At 36.0% G+C, this 26,866-nt stretch overlaps 1 protein-coding gene across 2 annotated transcripts; it reads left to right on the top strand.

Moving 5' to 3' along the window:
- The first annotated feature begins 693 nt into the window (after positions 1 to 693).
- LOC138693395 (zinc finger protein 708-like) lies at positions 694 to 20,381 on the top strand. Of its 2 annotated transcripts, none has more exons than XM_069817326.1 (5): positions 694 to 1,093; positions 1,376 to 1,473; positions 2,494 to 2,628; positions 9,623 to 9,705; positions 17,429 to 20,381. In XM_069817326.1, the coding sequence occupies exons 2-5, from the start codon at positions 1,381 to 1,383 to the stop codon at positions 18,747 to 18,749; spliced, it is 1,632 nt and encodes a 543-aa protein (XP_069673427.1). In that variant the 5' UTR covers positions 694 to 1,093; positions 1,376 to 1,380; the 3' UTR covers positions 18,750 to 20,381. The 2 variants fall into 2 exon arrangements, with proteins under 2 accessions (XP_069673427.1, XP_069673428.1); XM_069817327.1 differs by lacking the exon at positions 694 to 1,093 and adding an exon at positions 1,108 to 1,214.
- The last annotated feature ends 6,485 nt before the right edge of the window (positions 20,382 to 26,866 follow it).

Here is a 26,866-nt window from a genome sequence, read left to right as displayed (position 1 = left end):
CTTAACGTTACAGTAAAATCAAGAAGTCTTAAGGCTCATTCACAATGAAAATTAAATATAACGTAAGCATTAACTTAACGTTACAATAAAATCAAGAAGTCTTAAGGCTCATTCACAATGAAAATTAAATATAACGTAAGCGTTAACTTAACGTTACAGTAAAATCAAGAAGTCATACCATCATTCACGATGGGAACATAAACATAACCGCAAACATACTTGGTAACCATGGAAACATAACAACGACGCCATTTCCTCATATTCTGTCGTATACTTCAGCGCTCCACGATTATGTTCTGTTTGCAAATCACGTAAGCATAAGCATGAAAGTTTGGAGTTTGCAAACTTTCATGTTAACGTCTTACGGTAATGTTTACGTCAATGCTTATGTGAATCATTGTGAATGATGCCATTTGAAAATTAAACATAATCGTAACATAAACACAGAAGTTCGCGCCCAGGCTACCAAATGGGATCATTCTCAGTGATTCACCTAAGCATTGACATAAACATTACCGTAAGCCGTTAACATGAAAGTTTGCAAACATTCATGCTTATGCTTACGTGATTTCCAAACAGAACACAATCGTGGAGCGCTGAAGTAGACGACAGAATATGAGGAAATGGCGTCGTTATGTTTCCATGGTTACCAAGTATGTTTGCTACCCTGTAGTCCCTGTATGATTTTTTTTAATAACTAGTATCACGGCCTCTTTGATCATTTGTTCCTAAACTAGCTGTCAAATTAACTGCCAATATTATCCAATTTTTGTTGTATTAATGCTGGACGTGGCTAATGTTGCAGATTAACGACGGAAACAGATATATCAATCAATTATATTCCTCCACATTGTTACCTTGTATTCTATATGAGTTACATGACCAGTTCTTCACAACCGGACTTTGACCCAAACCAAAATCAAAGTGTTGGAGTAAACAGCATCCACACACTTTTCCCTTGTATTTCCAGCCATCTCTCCTTTGTAGTTTACGTCTGCTCATACTGTAGAAATTTATTTCAGTCTTTGTACTCTTAAATAAAAATTGGTCAATCGGAAGGCGTAGCCTATTTATATTTGAAGCATTTATGCTAGTGAGTATGCTATTCTTTTGTTTTGCATTAGGTATAGTTGAATTGCTAGTGTATAACATATTTCAGCTGTTAATGTCTTTCTGACAACTTCATTCTTCAATTGTTCTGCTTTGTTTGTAAGGTAGGTAAATACTGGAACATCTTACATTCAACATTGTTATCTGTGTTCGTTTATGTCTGTACTACGGATACGTGGAATTATTATTTCACATGCTAGTAAGTATATAAAAATAGCTGACGTATGTCAATTTCAATTTCTTACTACTGTATTGTCTTTTTCAGTCGTGATGAACGCGATCAAGATGGAAAGTGAAATCGACCCTCTGGCAATAGAAAGAAGTAATAACACAGATATAGAAGAGCGGAAACTTTTAACTGAGGTACCGGTATCCTATATTGAGAATGATTACTAATTAGGCCTACTATTTATTTTCTAAATGCGTTGTTATAACAATATACCTTTTTATGTGAGGGTGGGACAGAAGCATCCTAGATTGACTGGGCGCGACAGCCCACACAGGGAGAAGGCCGATCAGCCGACTGCTGGCCTCACGTCCGCATACCTCAGTGATGATGCACTATTGACCAACTATACAAGGGTGTCTGATGGTTATCATGATGTTCTCCCTTGCCACTATAGCTGGTCCGCAGAACCAGATTTCGCCTTCTGTTGTAGTTGCTCAAACTCATCAGAATGCTGGTGGACTGCACTATCATCCAGTGACTAAAGATTCATGACAAAATTTCTACTCCGATGAAGACTCATCGGCTATTGCACCTGACAAATTCAGTTCTTAAATTGGAAGAATATGTTGTTTGTGATGGCTTGCTACTAGATTCATTAGCAAAGAGATGATGCTACTTAAATCATGGCATTAATTTATTTCTTAGCGTGGTCTTAGCTTTGAGTTACAAATTAAATAGCTTCTATTCGAACTTTTCTCGCTGTAGTAATATAATGAGAGATGTCAGCAGTCGTAGATAATTGCTGTTCGCATAAACATTTAAGAGAACAAGTGTGCTATTTTGTGCCACTGATTACCTTCTGAAGAAACATCTAATGCAGTAACTAATTTTAAAACATGTTTCATATTTGCCAGCATGCACTTTCTGTAATAACTTAACAGTGAAATACACTTATATGTTGAAATAGAAAAAGAAAGTAAGCATGTACTTGAACAATACAATTTCTTCTTATATAGCTATGCTTTTACATGCTGTGTTACGAGGCTCTTCGTACAAATTATGTCACTACTGACTCTGGAGTGTGTACACGTGCATTCGTTGACATCAGAATTTAATAATAATGGAGTGGGCAGAATTAGAAAATAGTCACTGGTTTTTCGTGAACAACAGAATTACATTGATATATTTCATAATTATTATGTTTTGTGTTGCAGGTAGGAAATGTGTTACGTCTGCAAGTGACTGGAGTAAAGACAGAATGTGTGGACCACAGCTATGATGTAAAAACCGAGATATTTGATGAAAGTCTTGTGGAAATTGACTTAGCCGTCGTGAAAAGTGAAGTTGAGGTGAGTGCAGTTTATGAAGTGCTTTGCTTGATCGGCAATTCTCCCTCTGTTATTGACTAGCTGATGTGTCTGCTACATTCAGGTGACCAGAGGATAAGGTTTTTGCTCACATTATGTCCATTTCTTCATTCTGTAGTCCTCCTTGAATGTTCTCCATCCAATTTTTGTTTTGTGCCCAGTATAGGAAGTACCGTTAATTAGATTTATTGTAATTTCTCTTCTTAACTTATTTTTGATAACTAAAGTCCACATGATTGCTCTCTATTTCTTGGAACCAGTGGTGGTAAATAAGCATGAAGTCACAATTCACAAAGACACCTGTACAGTTCTCTTGCCGACCTCCTCCACTCTGCAATACCTGTAATGTTCGATACTACGATCATATCTCACCTTCCTTCGAGAAGTTATCATGGCTTAGGTTACATGAGAGGAGAAATCTGCACTCACTTTCTTTCTTATATCGAATTATGCACACTTCATCCCCCTATTAATTATTCGCTCGTTTTCATACTCTCTCTCGCAATCATAATATTAATACTCGATCACAACGCGATAACACGCGAGAAATTTCACTTCACACATCATCTCTGTATTCCTCATCTTTCACTGTTGCTACCTCTCGTCACTGGAACTCTCTGCCGCCTGAAGTCAAGGGCTGCCGAACATTGAAATCTTTCAAATCCATGTTAGAAAATTATCTTATGACCAGTTGACAAACTAACTTACTATTATGGCAAGTGTTGTATTGCATGTTTCCACGTATTCACATTTTTTTTTATGTTCTAGTGATATTTAACTTATTTTATATTTTTGTTTTCATATTTTCCGATAATGGTATATGTATAATGTGATAAGTTGAGCTATATATAATCATACTTTTCCTTACTGTTTGTACTTAAAAATATTATATTCATTGTATGCTTTGTACTGCACTATTTTATTACTATTATTATTATAATTATTATTACTATTCTTATTTTTATCATTATTATTGTTATTATTATTATTATTATTACTATTCTTATTATCATCATCATTATTATTATTATTATTATTATTATTATTATCAATAATTGTCTTATTTTTTATACTTTATATGTCTCATTTATTTTGACCTGCTGTTCACATTTTATTATGCTTTTTTCTTTCTTTCTGTATGTTATATATTATGTCTGATTTCTACTTACTTGTTGTTTACATTTTATTATTATTATCTTATTTAGTTTTGTGTGTAAAATGTTAGTGTACTTTGTAAATTTGTAGTGTTTTTTGTAACGCAGTTTTACTCCTGGTTGAGTGTTAGAGAAGGCCGTATGTCCTTAACTCTGTCAGTTAAATAAATAATAATAATAATTATTATTATTATTATTATTGTTATTATTATTATCATTATTATTATTACTATTCTTATTATCATTATTATTATTATTATTATTATTATTATTATTATTATTATCAATAATTGTCTTATTTTTTATACTTTATAAGTCTCATTTATTTTGACCTGCTGTTCACATTTTATTATGCTTTTTTCTTTCTTTCTGTATGTTATATATTATGTCTGATTTCTACTTACTTGTTTACAATTTATTATTATTATCTTGTTTAGTTTTGTCTGTAAAATTTTAGTGTACTTTGTAAATTTGTAGTGTTTTTTGTAACGCAGTTTTACTCCTGGTTGAGTGTTAGAGAAGACCGTATGGCCTTAACTCTGCCAGGTTAAATAAATAATATTAATAATAATAATAATAATAATAATAATAATAATAATTATTATTATTATTATTACCTCATTCTAACTCGCATTCAGGAGGCCCGTGGTTCGGTTCCTGAACTGACTGTGGTTTTTCACAGTTACATGCCGACTTGGAATTTTTTTTTAGTTGGTTATTTAACTGCGCTGTATCAACTGCGAGGTTATTTAGCGTCGATGAGATTGGTGATAGCGAGACGGTATTTGGCGAGATGGGGTGTGAGGATTCGCCATAGATTACCTGGCATTCATCTTACAGTTGGGGAAAAAACCATCTGGGCAATCAGCCCGAGCGGGAATCGAACCCGCGCCCGAGCGCAACTTCAGACTGGCAGGCAAGCGCCTTAACCGACTGAGCCACGACTTTCGCTGGTTAGATTTTAATTACCGCAGTGCATTTCCTGTCTCATGTGGATAAAGAGTTTAGATTTGATATCATTCATTTTCTTCATCTCATTCCAAAGGCATATTCAGGTCAAGACGCATGTCTTCGTCTGCTTACAGGAGGGGGGGATCCTCCCTGGTTCCCAGCCTTCCACAATATCTCTGTCAGGATTAATCTCTTGAGAGCACTTTCAAGGTAGCTTCGACACCTTGGAAGGGCCGTTGGAATGGATGCTGTACTGCTTTGTCACCTTAATGGCATGAACTTGGGTGGGGAGGAGTAGGGTCCCCCATTGGGTGAGCGGGTGAGAGTCACATGCAGCTGGATGGCTAGTACACCTCTGGCTGAGTATGACCTACGTGCAAGGGGCCATTACTAACCCGCCTCTAGCCACTGTTACTTAGCCTAACCTAACCTATCCTGTCCTACCTCACTGTAACTCTTATATGGCGAGGAAGAATTAATCATGTCATCCAGTTCAAACTCTTCAGTAACCTAACAGACTGAATTGGGAACAATAATATCAAACCTGACTTTGGAAAAGTAAAAATCTAATAGGCCAAAAGTGAATTACCTGTGCATAATAGTAACTGGAAGAGTCCCCTGAATATTCACAAGAAAGATAGTCCTAATTCCTTCCATTGTAGTTTACAATAACAGCCATTCCATGCGGACGGGTGTGACATTTGCAGAACATTTTTAACTAGTTTATTGATCCCCTTTTTTTTGCAGTGCATGCTACAACTCTCATACCTGGATCACAGTACAATACATTAAACCTTGCACCTGCTGTGTAATTATTGTCGCAGAATTCTAACTATACTTAAGATAGCAGCGTCGTAATGTCCGAGGACTGTGTGACAAAAATATGCACTAGCAGTGAACACCTCTAATGAAAACAAGAAAACTCTGTGAATGTAATAAAACAAGTAGCTTGAGATTTTTTTACTAAAAGTTATTTAATGTTATACATGTTTCCTGTAACAATTGCACATTTATAACTGAATCATAACATTTTAAAAATAATTATGCACAGGACGGGCGTGACATTTTTCAGGTGGACGGGTGTGACACTGTGAAGTTATATTTGGCCAATGTGTTGTATATCAAAATAATTAAAATTTAAAACTAAAAATGATCCATATGATCTTAGGGAGCACTAAATTAAATAGTAGAAATTGTAATAGAATATTTTAACAACAGTACAACAAACATTCTTACAAAGGATCCTTACATGTTGCGATCCTTACAGATTAGAATATATTAAGACACTGGAAAAGATTCGAAAACGGGCTCTCAAGTGTTGTCGTAATAATTCACCATTAAAATGGGACACACTCACGGACAGGAGAACGCGAATTCGATTATGCGCAATGTTCAAAACATACAGAGATGAGGCTGCCTGGAGAGAAATAAAAAATAGGTTGCAGCCGCCAAATTACTCTTCAAGGATCGACCACTCATATAAATTGAGGGAAAGGAGAGAGAGGAGGGACACTGGAAAGTTTTCTTTTCTCAATCGTACTATCAGGGACTGGAATGCTTTACCTGCAGACTTACTAAAGGCTTTACCAATAACCAACAATGTATTTAAAAATAGGCTTAAGGACTTTACTAATAGACGGTAGTATATTATACACACTACTTAAAGGGTGTAATTGATATCTTGTTATTTGAATTGTTCTATCAGTGAGGAAGTGTGTTGTCAGTGAAGTGTGTAGTGTCAGTGAAGTCTATTGTGTAAGTGAAGTGTGTTGGTGTCAGTGAAGTGTCTGTGCAAAGTATTTGAATAGTGAAATGGTTAGAAGTGTTAGTGAAATCAGGTAGAATCAGTGCAGTGAGTGAGTTGACAGCGAAATAAGTGTAGTGCCAATAGATACTTTTGCAGGTATGAACCTGTCACACTCGTGGGTCTTAGTTCGAACTTAGGGGTAAGATACTAATTAGATTTACTTTAAATGTTATTTTAAGTGACCATGCTTCATTTAATTTAGGATGCTCCTTTTTATTATTATTATTATTATTATTATTATTATTATTATTATTATTATTAATTATTGTTATTTATTAATTGTGTTTATTATTAATTGTCATTATTGAGTGTAATTAGTTACCACTGCCACCGGGTATATACCCATTTGCAGTGTGAATAAATACATACCTATACATAAAGATAGAGATCAACTGAAGTAGTACTTAGATCTAAGATTGTTCAAGAACATCAATACTTCTAGAAAATACATTATAGAGACTTGTTTCCTGTAATTTGTATAGTTGGTTCTGGAAGACTACCCATCAATTGTTCATATGAAACATGACACATCATTTTAATCGATTCTGAAAATGTGTTTTCTCCGTCACACACTCTCAAGCACATAATTTTAACTTCATCTTCTTCAGCTGCCAGAACCTCGTTCCAAGTTAACTTCCTTTTCTTGAACACTGTACTGGGAACATCTGGATTTGCTTCCAAAAGTTTTTCAATAACTGCCAGCACCCTTTTCACTCTTTTAACTGCCTCACAAACGAAGTCACTGCACACACTTGGAAGATCCAAGCTCAGGAATTCCATTTCCAGCCTTTGTCTGCTGTTCTCTTCTACCTTTCGGCATCCTTACGTCCTTTGGCCTTCATTTAGTTCATGTCTGCAGATAAACATTTCTTGAACTTCTTCGCCTTTTCTTACCTCTCTTCCTTTCCTTCAAGAAGTAAACTTTTTCGGCTTCTTCATTTTCATTCAGTTTCTTTCTCCAATTTTCTTTTGATGTTCTCCACTTTTCTGTATTCATATATGAATAATAATAATAATAAGAATAAAAGCGTTTGAAATGTCGTATGTTTTGGAGCAAGAACAAAATTCGGTCATATTTTTTTAAAATTATCCTTATTTGTGAGAATGAGCCTATATGACACAACCACAGAAGTCTTCTATAAAATTCAACTGAATTTAATTTAATTCCCTTTTCCATAAGTAATAGTAAATAAAGTTTAATAACCTCAGTCACACTCTGCAGGACGGTGTGACAGACATTAACCAGAGCTCTTTTATGTCTTAATTCTGAATCAAGCAAAAGTAACATTCAGATTATATTGATCGGTGACTCAACCTTACTTCTGTAAACTTTTATTTATTTTATAGTTTCTTATTAATAAAAAAAAATAAACTTCAGAGTAATTTTTGAGACGGGTGTGACACACACAACTGTTATCATTAGTGTAATTAAAACTCGTTATCTACCTCACCTGCTTTTAGAGAAAGAAGACTACTGCTGTAGATAAGATGACACCAAATCAGGTGGTTGATGAAAAGAAGGCACAATTCAAGCAGTGGTGTAGCGTCAATGTAAGCTAAAAAGCTCAGCTTCCCCAGTTAATGATTATTTCATAATAAACCTGCAGTTTATGGACAAAATTATTTATTAATTTTAATAGAAGTTATATATACGCGTTAAATATTGTGATGCGGCAGCTCAGGATGATTTGTGATGCAGCAGTAAACAAGAAGCCTACACACACCAGCTTCCAAGCAGACTGGTTTCTTCTCTGTAATCCACCCCGCAGATTTTCCATCCCTTTCTAACTAAACTACCCTGGTCGCAAGGCTCGCAGGAAGCTAGCTTTGACATTGAAAATAAGTAGTTTCCGAGTTATCCCTTTTCGTCAGTTGTGTTCAGTTGAAGTGTTAGTGTGCATTGTGGCTGATATATAAATAATGAGCGAAATAACAGTTCCTGACACTAATTTACTTGAATTTTTTAGGACAATTCTATTATCAAGACTGACTTACGAACAAAAGTGTGATCTAAGAAACAAATGACCGACTCCCTTGCTGTCAATGAAGGACATACTCAAAATACAGACGCATACTTATGTAATGATACTAATACTCTATCTATTGACCGTTAATATTATGATTTATCTAAGTATGACAGGGAGTGAGCGAATGTTATACATATACGTGTCTATTTGTTAGAGATACGTGTAAACCGTGAAATCATATTTTACTACGTACCATTTGAGGTCATGCCTTATTGGTGTTACGAGGTTCCAACCAATCTTCGACTGCTGACTTGACATAGTCTACTATTTATTTTAAGACTAAATTTTTGTAATACGTTTTCTCATATTGCATAAACGACAACTTGAGTTAGCTTCCCCTGCTCAAAATTTCATGCTACGCCACTGAATTCAAGGACTCTCAACATAGATCATTTTTCACACTGAAGTTCAACATGTGCACACTTCACATTTTTTTCATAAAATAGACACAAATACAGTGAACTCAGTTGTTGAACTTATTTATACTGTAAAATATAAATAATAAGGGTTTATTATTATTAGTCTCCTGAAAGAAATACTAAACTTTAAAAAATAATGTACAGGCTCAGTTTAGCATGGTATGGCTGATAAGCAAATTATTTTTCCTGGATTTTCAAATTGTTTTAGAGTTTTACAAACCTTCAGTTTATTTTAGTTGTGTGCTTGCTATAAATCTAGAAATATGTGTAATTGTTTCAAATGTCCATTACGAATTTTATTCTAACCATTTGATCAGTTGTCTACTTGGTCTTCCTGAATCCTATTCACCTATGCCTTCCCAGAATGTGATGCAAGAGTCCTTTTTATTTATTCCTCCAGTAACTTACTGTTTAGGCAATTTTTATTTAAAACAGGATATTTGTTACAAAATGCCGTATTATTTTGCTTTGTACTATTTAAATTCGTTTGCATTTTTCATCAACAATGTTTGAACTTTTTATTGGATTAAGTAGGATTTAAAATCAATCTACAGAATATAAACTATAGTGCATTGATCCTTAAGCTATTATTGCTATCGTTTCATACAATTTTTGCAGGTGGAGGCATGTGAGTTTAACAAAGTGGAGGAGGAGGTCAAAGTGGAAGTAACGGCAGAAGAGGATGAAGTCTTCATTGAGGGGTGAGTGAAGTGTGTAAGGCTTTACTACGTTGTTCATTTCACTGCTTTATTGAAACACTAATGACAAAGTATAGAAGTTTGTAATTAGTTTCAATATGATTGATGTTCAAACGGACTACTGAATATGAGATGTTCAGAGCAAAAGTGGTGTAAGTCAAAATTGGGTAATGAGGTGTAAAGTAAAAATTCTGTAAAATACAGTGCAAAGTAGCAATTAATATGGTCTTCTTGCTATTCACTGACTACTAATAGTTTAAATAAATTGAATATTAATTGCTATGTTGCGCTGTATTTTACAGAATCTTTACTTTAACCCTCATTACTCATTTTTTACTTGCACCACTCTTGCTCTGAACGGCTCATATTCTGAATTGCCATCTGCCTGTATGTCTCTCTACATCATCGTCTGTCTATGTCTCTAGCCAGCCTCATACCCATCCACCAATACATCGATCTGAATATGCAAGTCCACGTATGAAAGGAATTTTTGAGGATATTAACTTCTTTGTAAACGACTTGCTCTCATTTTCCTACTTGCAGTCTCCAAAGCTTAAAGTGAGGAAAACAATGTAATCCCTCCATATTTTCACTTGAAGGTTTCATTATTTGTACATCATTATATAATGACTCAGTTGCTGGAGCAGGTGGAACTTGTCAACTATCTCTCATTTATTGTCATGCTGGACAATGAAGAACAAACTGTCATGTAGAAATCTGCCCAATAAGCACAGTCGCGAAGAACCTATTGACTCGAAAATCATGTTTACTAAAATTGTAATCCTATCAGTGGCAAAGCTCGTATTCAAGATGTGTCCTGATGCAAAGCTTAAGTAAAAAGTGAAATTATTCGTATAGCTACACTAGTTAATGACAGTAAATGAGTTGTCCCTGAAAGTGGCCCCTAACACTGTGTAATGTCTCTCAGTGAAACTGTAGAAATGTTGGCCGAGAAAGGTTCTGTTATTACTCTGGAAGAAAATGCAGTCCATGTTTCATTGTTAACTTTTATATATGTATTTGTTTTCTGGATCCTTGTAGTCACCTTATTGAAGGGCAGATGGTTATATTTTATAAATGCAATACCTGAATGAGACCGATCTTGATTACTATATCAGCACTTTGACAATCAAATGACAATCAAATGACAATCGCACAAAAATGGATGTATTTGCAAGATTGTTCCTATCTCTAGCTGACATTGTAAGTGTTATTATTGGTAGAAGAGATTTCTTTGCACAAAGCATGGTACTCTATACAGAGAATACTTGTCAGACCAGTAACTAACATACGAAGAAATAATTATTCTCATATCTTTGTAAATTCAGTGGACTTCTAATCCTTACTTACTTACTGGCTTTTAAGGTACCCGCAGGTTCATTGCCGCCCTCACATAAGCTCGCCATTGGTCCCTATCCTGAGCAAGATTAATCCAGTCTCTATCACCATATCCCACCTCTCTCAAATCCATTTTAATATTATCTTTCCATCTACGTCTCGGCCTCCCCAAAGGTATTTTTCCCTCTGGCCTCCCAACTAAAACTCTATATGGATTTCTGGATTCGTCCATACGTGCTACATGCCCTGCCCATCTCAAACGTCTGGATTTAATGTTCCTAATTTTGTCAGGTGAAGAATACAATGCGTGAAGTTCTGCGTTGTGTAAATGTCTCCATTCTCCTGTAACTTCATCCCTCTTAACCCCATATTTTTTCCTCCTAAGCACCTTACTCTATAACAACCTTAATCTATGTTCCTCTCTCAAAGTGACAGTCCAAGTTTCACAAACATAAAGAACAACCGGTAATATAACTGTTTTATAAATTCTTTCAGATTTTTTGACAGCAGACTGGATGACGAAAGCTTCTCAACCGAATAATAACAGGCATTTCCCATATTTATTTTGTGATTAATTTCCTCCCGAGTATCATTTATATTTGTTACTGTTGCACCCAGGTATTTGAATTTTTCCACCTCTTCAAAGGGTAATTTTCCAATTTTTGTATTTCCGTTTCGTACAATATTCTCGTCACAAGACATAATCATATACTTTGTCCTTTCGGGATTTACTTCCAAACCTATCTCTCTACTTGCTTCAAGCAAAATTCCCATATTTTCCGTAATCGTTTGTGGATTTCTACTAACATATTCACTTCATCCTCATACACAAGTAGCTGATGTAACCCTGTCTGTTATCCTGACATTTCCCAATAGCATATTCTAGAGCAAAGTTAAAAAGTAAAAGTGATAGTGCATCTCCTTCCTTTAGCCTGCAATGGATTGAAAAAGCATCAGATAGAAACTGGCCTATACGGACTCTGCTGTAAGTTTCACTGAGACACATTTTAATTAACCGAACTAGTTTCGATAAGAATACCAAATCCAATAAGAATATTTTATAAAACTTCTCTCTTAACCGAGTCATATGCCTTTTTTTTTTTAATCTATCAATAACTGATGTACTGTACCCTTATACTTCCATTTTTTCTCCAATATCTGTCGGATACACAAAATCTGATCAATGTGATCGATATTATGCCTAAAACCGCACTGATGATCCCCAATAATTTCATGTACGTACAGAGTTAATCTTCTCAAAAGAATGTCGCACAAAATTTTGTATGACGTCAACAAAAGTGATATTCCTCGAAAGTTGCCACAGTTAGTCTTGTCCTCCTTCTTAAAAATAGGTACAATTATGGACTCCTTCCATTGTTCTGGTACAATTTCCTTTTCCCATATAGCAAGTACACATTTATAAATTTCGCTAGATAATGCTTTTCCACCCTCTTGTATTAATTCTGCTGGAATTTGATTGATACCTGGAGACTTGTATTTTTTCAGATTTTCTATCCAAATTTCGACTTCTGAAAGTGTGGGTTCGGTTATAAATGGCTCAGTAGTTTCTATTTGAATTCCGTTCCGATCATTTCTATTTGGGCTATGCACATTTAGTATTGGTAGTTGCCCAAAATAGTTTTTCCATCTGTTCAGGATTGAATGAGCGTCTGCAAGCAAGTCACCATTCTCATCCCTGATCACGTTTACCTTTGCCTGATATCGGTTCTTAAATTCATTATATAAATCTGGAATGTTTTTTTCTCACTATTTGTTTCTACTGCAATAGTTTTTTTTTTTTTTCAAGTAACCTCTCGTTTTATTCCTAAGTATACGACTTGCTTCCCGTCGTTCATTGAAATAATTATCTCTATTCTCCTCAACTCAATCCTATAAGAATCCTGTTCCTAATTGGTGATTATTGTTTCCTTCTCCATAATACAACAAGTAATCTCCTATTTGTGATATGCCATTTCTATCTAACCTAACCTCTTGTACTCCCACGAAATCTATTCTATATCTAGCAAGTTCTTTTGCTACTAATGTTACCTCTCCTGTTCTTTATAATAACCATTTTGTTAAGGGTGTGAATATTTTTAATAAAATTCCTTTTAATATTAGAAAAATTGATAATAGTAGAATTTTTAAAACCTAATTAAAAATACGCTTTTTAGCAAAAACTTTTACACAATACAGCAATATATTGAATGTAATTTTAACTAGGGTGTACGCAAATAGTTTTAACTTTGACGTTGCCTGTTGTAATTTTATATTATTTAATGGCGTTTAGAAAAACTAGACTATTTGGGGCTAAGAAGGACGAAGTTACAGAAGAGTTCAGAACTTAAACATTGCAGGACTACACGCATTGTTTTCTTCACGTAATATAATTAAAAAAATTAAATTCAGACGTTTGAGATGGGCAGGCCATATAGCACATATCGTTTAATCCAGAAATGCATATTGATTGTTAGTTGGAAGACGTGAGAGAAAAGAAGCTTTAGAGAGGCCGAGACGTACATGGGAGGAGAATATTAAAATTAATTTGAGGGAAATGGAATTTGATGATAGGGATTGGATTAATCTTGCTCAGGATATGGGCCGATGACGGGCTTATATAAGGGCGACAATGAACCTCCAGGTTCTTTAAAAGCCATTTGTAAATAAGTAAGTGGGGATATAGCCTACTGTGCATTTGTTCATGAATGAGAAATGTCATTACAATATATATATATATATATTACAAGTTGTTTATGTTATAATTTGCAAATGTTTTTATTAATAAGTATTGGTAAGTATTTCTCCAAAGAAATGTTATTTAACATGATTGCCAAAACATACATTTTTTAAATAAATTATCCTGGTAGGGCTATGTATTGTCTAGTATTAACTTGTAGTAAATATACATTACTGTAGCAACTTATCCCTGACTTACACACCTCAGCGCTTACTCAGACCACAGTGCAATCTGATAGACAGCAGTTCGTGATCTCTCCATGTCCTTGACAGTCTCTCACATTAACAAGACTGTGAAGTAGAGACTTATGATAATGATAAGCCGTGAAGGGTGAAACTTGCGAGGGCCTCCAAATTTTGATACCTCCCTTCACTAGAAGGATGAGGGATCCGAAATTGCGCATGTGATGTGGCCTCTCAATGATGTCTCAGCTATAGACTTGTGGACCACTCATTTGATTTCTAAATGCGATTTCGGAATTATTATATTTATGTTATAAACGAATTATAAGTTTTGAGTAAACCACTTAGGACAGTTTTGATGTGAGCTGGGATTAATATCGGAATTTGGCTTGAAGAGAAAATATATTGCATGCACTTCATTAACTACTTCATATTATAGATCCATATTATAAATAAATATGAATGAATGAATAAATGAAATAAATAAATAAAACATTCAGATAAACACAATATGTAGCAGCCATCCCCCATGATTCAAATGCGTCAGCAGTAGGCCACTGTTAAGATACAGATGTAACAGTTGGGTAATTCCATGCAAAACAGTATGACGCAAAACATTGATATCTCCAAATTTGTTAATAATTCCACATTAAACTCTTTGTTATACAGTATATATTAAACATGTACAAAATTATGTTTGCAGCGCCTACCGTTTAAATGTTATGGACAGTTAAAATAATTTGATTTGAGTACATAGGCATATTTTCAATGTGTTTTTGACCATAAGAATAATTACAAACAATTTTTTAAAGATATCTTTAGATAGATTAAAACAGAAGTTATTAAGATACTATAATTCAGTGCAGCTCTGAAATTTTGTGTTTAAAGAAATTTAAAAATACATTTTAGAAAACGCCATTACATTAAATCGAATACTTCAATTCACATAAAAAAATATATGATAATTTACAGAGCATTTTCATTAGGATGTAAAATTTTCATAATGGGGTCTTCACACGTAAGGAAGTCATAAATTAAAACAACTTGCCGTGTAAAGGCCGATCTATGCCGCTGCGCCATGCGCCGTCACTGCTGCTGGTCGCTGCGAGAAGCGTCTCCGCATTGACGACCGGTGCGCGTCACACGTCTGATTTCAACTAGTTTCGGTACTTCTGGTGAAGCAGAATAGGGTTTTATTGCTAACTTTCCATTAACTGGAATCACACAGTGAACACTTCTTGTTCCAGGAACAGTCTTGAGGCCGGCAAATCTTTGAGGATTTAGATTTGTAACTACTTCTTCATGTTCTTCAATGGATGTGAATGACACAATGATTCCCTGTATATTGCATTTTGACCATTCATACAATTCAGTCCCAGTAGCTTCACTAATTATTTCAATTTTTTAAATTTTATGGTGACAGTATTCGCAAATAGCATCACCTACCCTACATGCGGGACCTTTTTACACATGCTACTTGTCACTTTTCTTTTACAGACTTGTGACGAATGTGTTTAAAGTCCGAAAGTGTTGCAACACCACAGATGACTCCAACTTTTCGTCTTTAATTTAGGCATATTGAACACGTACAACTTACAATGACAGAACAGAACAAAATCACCCTCTAAACTAAAGGGAAAAGTTGCGCTGAGATTAATACAGTCCAAGAAAACAAATCCCCACGTGAAAGCTATTAGAGCGGATGTCATAACATCTGGCAGTCATATCGATCACTAAGGCTGGCCGCACACAGGAAGATCTCGAAGAAGGAGTAGTTTCGAATCTGTAGCGAGGTTCTAATACGACATACACTGTTCGTAACAAATATGTGGACTTCCTTAACTCCCAAATATAAACTTAAAAGTAATGTCATGATCTCGGTGGTTCTTGAAGAATTGATATTTATTGGTTTTTATTGCAGAACTTATGTAGCGATTAGTTCGCCATAATATCGCGAACATGCAGTATTCACTTCAACAGCAATAATGGCAAAATAGAACAGCTCTTTAGGAATGAGTATAATTACGTATACTATTAAACACGATACATTTATATTTTGTCATTCTATGCCATTAATTGTTTATGTTATTTGTGTTTAGACAGTCTTTTAATTGTTAATTTTAAAAATATAATGATAATACTATAATAGTAGCAATAATAATGTTACTGTATACCTGAAGCATTCATTTCCTGAGATATTTCTTCCCAAAGCCAGTCAATAGTATCTCTTTTAGCATTTAAACTCAAATAATTGTATATTGCAGGTCTTGTCTGAAGCAGAATAACAAGTTTATATCTAATTCCACTGTAGTACTGGTGCAAGACAAAGACACTGAATTCAAATTAATCTGAATCTCCTCCCAATACTCGACAACGCTGATAATTATGATACGAAATAATGAAAGCAGAAGTACGCGCATGCGGACACTGGACTCTCCAGTTTCCTCGAGACGAGACATAATTCCAGGCACCTTCATTGTTTTCCCTCAGACAGTCTCTGAGAGCCTGAGACAAGCGTCTCTTCCTATGTACCTGCCTACCTATCCAACTTAATCCTCGAGTCGGTCTCTTCCTGTGTGCTCCGAGCCTAAGCACGCGTGTGGATCTCTGATAACAGCACTTGACGTAATACATTGCATGCGACTATGAACCTTAACAGCAAGATATCCAATTCTGGTTTATTTAACATTTCCCAAAGTTTTAGAAATGACATCCTAATTTTTTTGAAATCGATAAGTAAATTGGTTGTCTCCCCGTAAAAAATATAACATAGAATAAAAACATATTAAATTTGAAAATATTAACATTTCTTTATTTTACTGTAAGTTTTAATACATACTCGAAGTAAAAATCGATAATAACTGAAAAGTAAATGTAAATATATATATAGTCACCATTGTATTGGGACAATTTTTACGTTGATACAATGAAGCATGTCATTTTAATAATATTTTTAACAATAGTCTACATATCAACTCCCCGAATATTTCACCCTTCATTACCTTTCAACCACTGATGATATGAGGTTGATATTAGGCCATTTACCTATTTATTATTATGACATTCGTTTACTAGAATATTGGAAAAATCCAGACCTTGACGTTACAAAACTTGAAACGTTATATGGAATGATCCAGTTGATAGAGATTGAACACTGTTTATGATCCAGCAAATTCTGGGTAACTTTGAACTCTGGACTTTAGACTCATCTTGCTAGCATGATCACCTTTATGTCACTCAGACGCTATATAATCATAGCTCCCTATAAAGCGTTGTAAAAATAAGCAAATAAGAAACTTTTTATAAGATTTAATTTGCGTAGAATTGCATATTTGCACATGCTTTTTTGCATTAGGCCTATTTACTAATTACTATGTAAAATGTATTTGTGTTGGATGCTGTTTTCTTTCCGATTATTTATTCTGCTTTACTCTATATTGCTCGAACTAAGAGCACATTTTCTTCACAGCATTGGAGTTACACCTTCCTGCGACAGTATTACAGGGGATGAGTTCCTGAAGACAGGTGAGAAGATATTCAAATGTGATGTGTGTGGAAAGTGGGTTTTCGACTCGGCAAGGCTCAAAAGCCGTGCTCTGTTACACTCGCGCAAGAGCCCCTTGATTTGCGATGTTTGTGGAGATAATTATTTGCTGTGGGATGATCTCAGTAGACACGCACACGTATACACAGGCGAGAAGTCATTCAGTTGTGATTTATGTGGAAAGAAATTTTCGAAGTTTCGTAATCTAAAAAGACATGCACTTGTACACACTGGGGAGAAGATATTCACTTGTGATATATGTGGAAAGAAATTTTCGGAATCTCGTAATCTAAAAAGACATGCACTTGTACACACTGGGGAGAAGACATTCCCTTGTGATATATGTGGAAAGAAATTTTCGGAATCTCGTAATCTAAAAAGACATGCACTTGTACACACTGGGGAGAAGATATTCATTTGTGATATATGTGGAAAGAAATTTTCGGAATCTCGTAATCTAAGAAGACATGCACTTGTACACACTGGGGAGAAGACATTCCCTTGTGATATATGTGGAAAGAAATTTTCGGAATCTCGTAATCTAAAAAGACATGCACTTGTACACACGGGGGAGAAGACATTCACTTGTGATATATGTGGAAAGAAATTTTCGGAATCCGGTAATCTAAAAAAGCATACACTTGTACACACAGGGGAGAAGGCATTCACTTGTGAAATATGTGGAAAGAAATTTTCGCAGTGTGGTAGTTTGAAAAAGCATGCACTCGTACACTCAGGGGAGAAGGCATTCAGTTGTGATGTATGTGGAAAGAAATTTTCGCTATCTAGTAATCTGAAAAAGCATACATTCATACACACAGGAGAGAGGGCATTCAGTTGTGAAATATGTGGAAAGAAATTTTCAGAATCTGGTAATCTTAAAAAACATACACTCGTACACACAGAGGAGAAAGCGTTCAGTTGTCATATATGTGGAAAGAAATTTTCGCAGTCTAGTCATCAGAAAAACCATGAACGTCTTCACACAGGCGAGAAGGCATTCAGTTGTCATATATGTGGTAAGAAATTTTCGCAACCTGGTAGTCTAAAGAAGCATGCACTCGTACACACAGGGGAGAAGGCATTCAGTTGCGATATATGTGGAAAGAAATTTTCAGAATCTGGTAATCTAAAAAAGCACGCTCTCGTGCACACAGGGGAGAAGGCATTCAGTTGTGATATATGTAGGAAAACATTTTCGCAGTCTGGTAATTTAAAAAAACATACACTTTTACATACAGGGTAGAAGTCATTGAGTTGTGATTTATGAGCAAAAAAGTTTTCCAAATCGAGCAATTTCAAAAAGCATAAATGCGTACACACAGGGGGGAGGCATAATAATAATAATAATGATTTATTTAACCTGGCAGAGTTAAGGCCATACGGCCTTCTCTAACACTCAACCAGGAATAAAACTGCGTTACAAAAACACTACAAATTTACAAAGTACACTACAATTTTACACACAAAACTGAAATCAGACATAATATATAACATACAGAAAGAAAGGAAAAAGTATAATAAAATGTAAACAGGAGGTCAAAATAAATGAGACATTCAAAGTATAAAAAAATAAGAGAATTATTGATAATAATAATAATAATAATGATAAAAATAAGAATAGTAGTAATAATAATACTAATAATGAAAAAAATAAGAATAGTAATACTAATAATAATAATTATAATAACACTAATAGTAGTAATAAAATAGTGAAGTACAAAGCATACAATGAATACAATATTTTTAGGTACACACAGTAAGGAAAATTACGATTATGTATAGCTCAAGTTATCACATTATAGATATACCATTATCGGAAAATATGAAAGAAACATATAAAATAAGTTAAATATCACTAGGACATAAAAAAATGTGACTACATGGAAACATGCAATACAACAATTGTCATAATAGTAAGTTAGTTTGGCAACTCGTCATAAGATAATTTTCTAACTTGGATTGGAAAGATTTCAATGTTCGGCAGCCCTTGACTTCAGGCGGCAGAGAGTTCCATCGACGAGAGGTAGCAACAGTGAAAGATAAGGAATACAGAGATGATGTGTGAAGTGGAATTTCTAGCGTGTTATCGCGTTGTGATCGAGTATTAATATTATGATAGCGAGAGAAAGTATGAAAACGAGCGAATAAATAATAGGGGGATGAAGTGTGCATAATTCGATATAAGAGAGAAAGTGAGTGCAGATTTCTCCTCTCATGTGACCTAAGCCATGATAACTTCTCGAAAGAAGGTGAGATATGATCATAGTATCGAACATTACAAATGAAGCGGACGCACGCGTTATGAACACACTGTAGTTTCTGAGCGGAATCAATCCTGAGATCACTGAACAAAACGTCGCAATAATCGAAGTGAGGTGGAATGAGTGTCTGTACCAGCGTCTGTTTTAATTTATATGGATAATGATACAATCTCTTTAGTGAATGGAGAATAGGGAATGCCTTCTTACATGTATATTTAATATGCGTATCCCAATTGAAATTAGGTTTTTTACGGTGGAGCTAAACGGGATGATTGTTTTATTCATTCTGCTGTGATATACAAGGGTGACCCCATATATAATGCACACTGCACATGCTCGCCTGTGTCCGTGGAGACACGTGGTTGGTATGTATTGCGTCATTAAAGTAAGTCATTCTGCATAAGACTGTGCAGGTTCAACTAAATTGCTTACAAATTGTTTTATCTACACCCTAATGAAATGGACGTTGAAAATCGGTTACATCACGTTACTGTCTAAAGGTACGGTTTGTTTATGGCGATCATCGTCGGACGCACATCGCCGGCGACAATAAACGCTGGCGATGATCGCCGAGAAGTGGTTTCTTTATTGACGCACATCGCTGTAGATTCTCATTTGTTTATTCCTTCATCTATTATATATGGTCAAGTAAATTAATGTAGGCCACGGACATAACCTAAAAATTATAATGAATAAATCTAAGATAATGAAGTTTCTATTTATTCTAGAAGAGGGAGATGACGATATCAAAATCTCGCATGCGTATTATAAAAGGAACAAGCTACGGACTAATGAAATATTCAGGAATAGGTTTACAGAATTATGTTTTAACACATTGATAATGATACGTCTTTATAAAAACGCTACAAAATTTAAGGAATATTTCAGACTCTCACCTGACCAGTTTGATTATGTTTTGAGTTTAATTGAAAATGACTGTTAAATTAGGTACCTACAAATTTTGTCAAGACCCCCGTAACTCCAGTTGAAAGATCGGCAGTAACTCAGGTTATGAACTGATTATTATTATTATTATTATTATTATTATTATTATTATTATTATTCTTATTATACTGTATTACATTACATGGTGTATTCCAAACAATAATTTGAAAAAAAATTGGCTAAACTAGCGCTGAGGTAGTTCCCTTCGTAATCCGCTTATACTCTTTACATGTACGAACATGTGATAGGTTAGGTTTGGTTCGTTTGGGCTTTTATTATGCCTTGTATATACGATCAACTACATCTCTACAAAAAAAAAAAAAAAAAAAAAAACCGCTGTATTTCAGAATACCGCGTAAGTACTTAGGTAGGCCTAGTCACAGAAAACTTACAGAAGAGAGAATTTCCCCCTTACCCAACACTGCACGAAATTCTCTGGGGCTCGGGCGTGGTAAAAATGTAATATGTAATGTAAGGGTTTATTGTTTAATTTGTTTATTAATTCACAAGCTCATATTAAAAAGAGCATTATGTTGTGACACATATTCAATAATAATTTCGTCTTCAGACCGCGAAAGATTACAAAACGTCTTGATTTGTTTTGCAGCCAAAACGTACAGACGTGGTAAACGTGTACAGATTAGATATTCAATATTACAACATGACCTTGTCTAAATATCGATTATTGAACACGAATGCGGCGATGTGCGTCCTGAATTTGCTTCAGAAGCAACCTCCAGCGATCTGCGTCGCGTCCAACGAACTGCGCTGGCGATCTTCGCTGTAAAGAAACCGTGCCCATTCATTTCAATTGCTAGCAACTCCGGCGACAATCTCTTGCGATGATCGCCGTAAACAAACCGTACCTTCACATCAAAGATCTTTCATTAAATTTGAAACTTTGCGCGGACGTACGCCGACAGACATTTCAGAGTTGCTTCGAGAAATATGTGGGGACTGAACACTGGACCGCAGCACCATTTCCCGATGGTCTCAACTTTGTCTTGAATGCCGTATTGCTATAGAAGACAACCAACGGCACTGAAGACTGAGATCATCTACAGATTGTACTGCGGAGGTCATTGTTGCTAATGTTTTGTAAAAAGACAGACGGATGTCTGGTGCGGTATATCCAAATCACCGGTACATCGCATTTTAATTTGCAAAATAAAAAGGTCCCCATAAGCTATCTGATGAACAGAGAAAAGAACTGCAAGTCTTACCCTCGCGTTTTCAGCAAGAAGGAGAACAATTCCTAACACTCATTGTTGCTAGAGATGAGACGTGGATTCGTGAGTTCGAATCTGAACTGAAGTCACAGTCAGCTCAATGGATACATCAGTCTTCACTGCGTTCATCAAAATGTCGTCAGCAAGTCAAAAGTCAAGCATATGATCATGATGAACACTGAAATGCGCACGTATGTGCATGGAAGAAGTATCTCGTGTGATCTGTGGCTATCTTATTCTGCGCCCGCGTACTGCCAGATAGATTTGGCTCTTCTTTTGCAGCTTTCGATATGATATCGTTCACATTTATTACCGCAGAGTTCGCATATGCACGAATCGTCTGGATCGTGGAATTTTTTTGTTCTGCACAAGGTATGGTGGAAGCCGTGTACCGCTAATCTCGTTATTATGTGCCTTTCCTTCCTGTTTGGTCGTTCCATTCTCGGTTTGTCATGGCTTCGTTGCAGTAAAATCACAGTCTACTATATACAGTCGCGAAGCTTGTGTTTTTTTTGCAAATCTCGTGATAAAGCGCTCCAAGCGGTTAGCAACTAGAAACAATAGACTGTCCATGGTCGACTTTGGACTGTGTCGTATTTCTATCGAGTGCTAGCTCGTTGCGTATTTCACATTGATGCTTGTGAAATGTTCGTTATTGGTTGTAATGAAAATGTTAATGGCTAAAATATAATCATTGTAATAATAATATGGGACAAGGAGGAGACGTTTGTAGTGCTATAAATTGTAGCAACAGTAAGAGAAAGAGACCAGAGTTATCCTTTTTCCGATTTCCGAAAGATTCAGAAAGATTCCTGGGTTTCCACAAGAATGCTGTGCAGAAACAAAACTCTTAATTTTGAAGTTCTTTGTGACTGTTAGAATACATTATATCCTTAAATTTCACAATGAAATGTTTCAGTCTAACCGAAAGGACATTAGATACCGGTTAAAGCTCTGTCACTTAGGCTGCTAAATTTCCAGAGAAATAAAGGTTAGATCTACTTTTTTTTTTCAAAGGATATATTTTTAATTGTAGCTATTAATTTTGTTATTATTTTTATGTGTTATTTTACTAAATACGTAGAAAAATCAAGTTCGTTTTAATGAAATTTATTGATCACGTTTTATTTTCAATTCTGGTGGGATTATTATTGCTTAGGCCTACTTTTTTTTCAAAGGATATATTTTTATTTAATGCTGTTAATTTTGTTATTTTTATTTGTTGCTTTACCAGAGAAGTAGAAAAAGTCTGTTACAATAAAATTTATTGATCACGTTTTATGTCCAATTCTGGTGTGATTATTATTGCTTAACCTCATCCCACTTTGTTAACAACGTAAGCCTACACTACAAGTGCCGGTACACGTAAGTTACTCCATTAATTCATATTTCCATTATTATTGTTGTAAAGGGAAATGCAAATTAATATTTATTGGTTTCATAGTTAATTATCGCTATAATCTTGAATGATTGAAGCTATTATAGTAAATTTCAGTTCGTTTTGCACAAACAAAAATTATATTAACTTATTTCTTGCAGGTATCTTCGAGTTTATGGTGGAATTTAATATACTTCATTAAAACAATAAATTAATTTTATGCATTTAATATTTCAATAATGGAAGGAAGGTGTTAATTTTTCCAAAAGAACACGACAACGAAAGTATAACATATTTTGACGTCTGCTAGGAGAGAGATCTGCGATGATGAGGCAATAGTAGCGATCCTAGTGGTGGGCAACTACCCATGTTTGCATTTTTACTACATAGTGAGCTTCGCGACTGTATATAGTAGACTGTGGTAAAAGTCTCTCCAGATTTCCGACTTCTTTGCATATAGCAAGTTCGTTAGTTTCTCAGTCTCAGCAGTGGATGGCAGGAGGAAGTTGGTCCTCAGTTCTTCAATGAGGAATGGTTCTCATGTTAATTCATACGTGAGTCGGGATGTGTTGTCGTTGCCACTCCTAGTGCCTTCTTTAGAAATCTTGCCTTCACTTTTTCCAGCGTGGCCAGGTTTGCTACATTAAGGCTTGGCCATATGATTTCGATACCGTAACACAGCATGGGCACTATTTTTGCGTGGAAGAGCTTCATTGCCGTTTCTAGTGAAAGCAGTCTGATGTGCAGTATTTCGTTTATTCCTCTTGTTGCCAGCGCTGCTCTTTCTGTGACATGTCTTGTGAAACTTTTCCCCGTCGGTTGGAGTATGACTTCTAGGTACTTCACTTCCCGAGGTATCCTTATACTTTCGTTGTTAATCTTGATGTACAGGTCGTTTGAAATTCTGCCGCCCTTTCTGAATACCATGAGCTCTGATTTGTTAGGGTTAATTTGAAATCCATGCCTTTCGCACCATGTTGCCATTTTGTCAAGGGTTTGTTGCAGTGCCTTGATGTCATGTGCTGCAACTGCGATGTCATCTGCATACGCGAAGATTGATATGTCTTCGCTTTCTTTCGCTTCTTTAATGAGGTCTCCTGCTGCTAAGTTGAATAGCAGGGGACTCATGGGGTCACCCTGGAGGACTCCGTCCGTTTGTCTCACTGCGTGGGAGTGATTTAAATTGTCCGATATCGTGACGTTGTTGTATCTCAATATGTTGTTTAGGAATCTGTACCAGACACTGTTGTTCCCGAGGGTGAGTCGAAGTCTTTCTTTTAGCCAGCTTCTGTCGAGGATGTCGAAGGCTTTCGCGAAGTCCAGGAAAGCGACAAACAACTTTCCTTTTCTTTGCTTTAGTGCGTCATTTATTTCCCTCAACAGGAAGTCCACTGGGATCAATGTGGATCTTCCAGCTCTGAAGCCGAACTGTTCGTCCGGTATATTTTTTTCTATTTCGTCCCGTATCCTGTTGTAGACTAGCTTTGACAAGGCCTTGAAGGGGTTACATTCCAGCGCGATGCCTCTATATTTATTGGTGTTGGTTGGCTCTCTTTTGCCTTTGTAAATTACTTTTATTATGGATTCTTTCCATTTTTCTGGGTTATCACCTATTTCTATGCATTTTTTGAACAACTGTGTCCATGTAGCATTTAATAAATGACTAGCTTGTTTGAGGTGTTCGTTGAATAGGTGGTAGGGGCCAGCAGCTTTCTTGTAATTGAGTGCGTTTAAGCACTCTGCTACTTCTTGGGTTGAGAAGGGGATCCATGGCTCGGGAGTTTCCTTTATCTCTGCGAACGCTTCTTCTTTTCCTTTTCTGTTTAATATGTTTTTGAAGTGGTTTTCCCATTCTTGCATAGATATGTAATGCGTGGCGTGATTTTTCTTCTTCCGGAGTGCTATGTAAAGATTTTGAATTGCGTCCTGAACCATTTGTTTTCCTTCTTCCTCCCAGAATGTTTTCTTTTTCCTTAGCAATGCTTTGTAATTTCGCCTTGCTTCAGCGTATCTCTTCATTTCTTCAGTGCTGTTGTTTTTGTTTGTTTTGATACGGTGTAGGGCAGTGATCACTTCTCTTCTCTCCCAGTAGCACTCGGTGTCGAACCATTTTTCTGCTATCTTGGTGTGAAGTCTGTTTTCCTGAGTTGCGCCTTGGATTGTAGATTCTAGTTGTTTCAGTGCTCCGTTTATTCTTTCTGTATTGCTTCCATTATTTTCTCGATGTTTGTTTGTTGTTCTAGGAGTTTCTCGGTGTCGATGTTTCGGGATATCTTCTCTTTTTTTTCTTCTTTAGGTGTATAATTTGGTAACGTTATGTATGTTCGGATAGGGAGATGCTTCCTTATGGGAGTTATGCTCGATGTCCAGATTGGGGCTATGTTGTTTCTGAGCGCTCCTCTTGTGAAGATTAAGTCTATGGAGCTCTTCCCGTTTGTGGCTATGTATGTTGGCTTTGTTGGGTCATTTCCTAGCGAAAATCCTTCGTCGCAGAGATAGTTAAGTACTGTCAGTGCTTTGTTGTCTGGTTTGTCGACGCGGCAATTCAGGTCGCCGGCGATGATTGTCGGTAATGTGGCATCTGGCGTGTTTAAGGTCAAGCTCAGTTCGTCGATAATGTCTATGGCTTGAAATTGTGGTTAGAAAAAGGCTGCAATTATGTATATATACTTGGTTTTTACTGCTATTACGTTGTCCGACATATGCTTTATCTTCAGTCCCTATAGCCTGGGTTTGACAAGTACTGTAATCCCCCCTATGGGTCTGCTAGCCTCGCCTCTTCTTGCTAGAACGTGTGCACTGTAGAAAAGAGGGTGGTTCCATGTTTCCAATAAGAATGTTTCCGTGAGAATTGCGATGTATATTGAAAGCATGTCTGTTGGGGCGAGGGTTAATGCTCCCTAAATAGCCTCCACGTTCCATGTAAGGGCTGTAATCTCTGAAGTCCCTCCCGTTTCTCGTATTGGGGGAGTCTTTCGCGTCTTTCTTGGTCTTTGGTTTCGAAAACGAAAGAGTTTGATCACAATATCGGTTGGCCAAGCTTCCGTTATCTTCACAAGTTCAAGTTCATTCGGGGCTACTCCAATTTTGAAGGCTTTCGCGAAGCGGGTCGTTATGGTTTCACAGATCGGGTTCTTTATTCCTAGTGACCTGCAGTGTTCTCTTACGTCTCCCTCGTTGGCCTGCGGGTCAACATTCCCAACGAAAATCCATTCTCTCCTTGGTGCTGCTTGCAGATAATTGTTACTCTGTGTGGCGGTACCTCTTATTGCAGATGCTTGTAGAGTTTTTCCGTTGTTTTCGTTTCCTTCTGTGTTTCCTAGACCCGACTCCGTCGTACTTTGTGGTCGATTTGGATCTGTATGATAGGGTGATGTGTTGTTTGTGTTTTTGTTGTACACCGGTGCATTCGTTGATGTATTCATTATAGTTCCTCTTGGTGGGATTGTCTCATTTTTCATTGGTTCTTTTCTTTCTGAATTGTCTCTTCTTATAAGCTGATCGGTTTGTTGTAGCTGGGCCTCAAGTAGAAGTGCCATTTTCTGCA

Source organism: Periplaneta americana, chromosome 17 (assembly GCF_040183065.1).
Source record: "Periplaneta americana isolate PAMFEO1 chromosome 17, P.americana_PAMFEO1_priV1, whole genome shotgun sequence".
Lineage (NCBI taxonomy): Eukaryota > Metazoa > Arthropoda > Insecta > Blattodea > Blattidae > Periplaneta > Periplaneta americana.
This window is presented reverse-complemented; position numbering and strand designations above follow the sequence as displayed.

Excerpts from the sequence above, each read along its gene's own strand:
- LOC138693395 (XM_069817326.1), top strand. The coding sequence starts at position 1,381 with ATGAACGCGATCAAGATGGAAAGTGAAATCGACCCTCTGGCAATAGAA. Across the intron at positions 1,474-2,493 it reads AGCGGAAACTTTTAACTGAG|GTAGGAAATGTGTTACGTCT; the intron begins GTACCGGTATCC and ends TTTGTGTTGCAG. Across the intron at positions 2,629-9,622 it reads TCGTGAAAAGTGAAGTTGAG|GTGGAGGCATGTGAGTTTAA; the intron begins GTGAGTGCAGTT and ends CAATTTTTGCAG.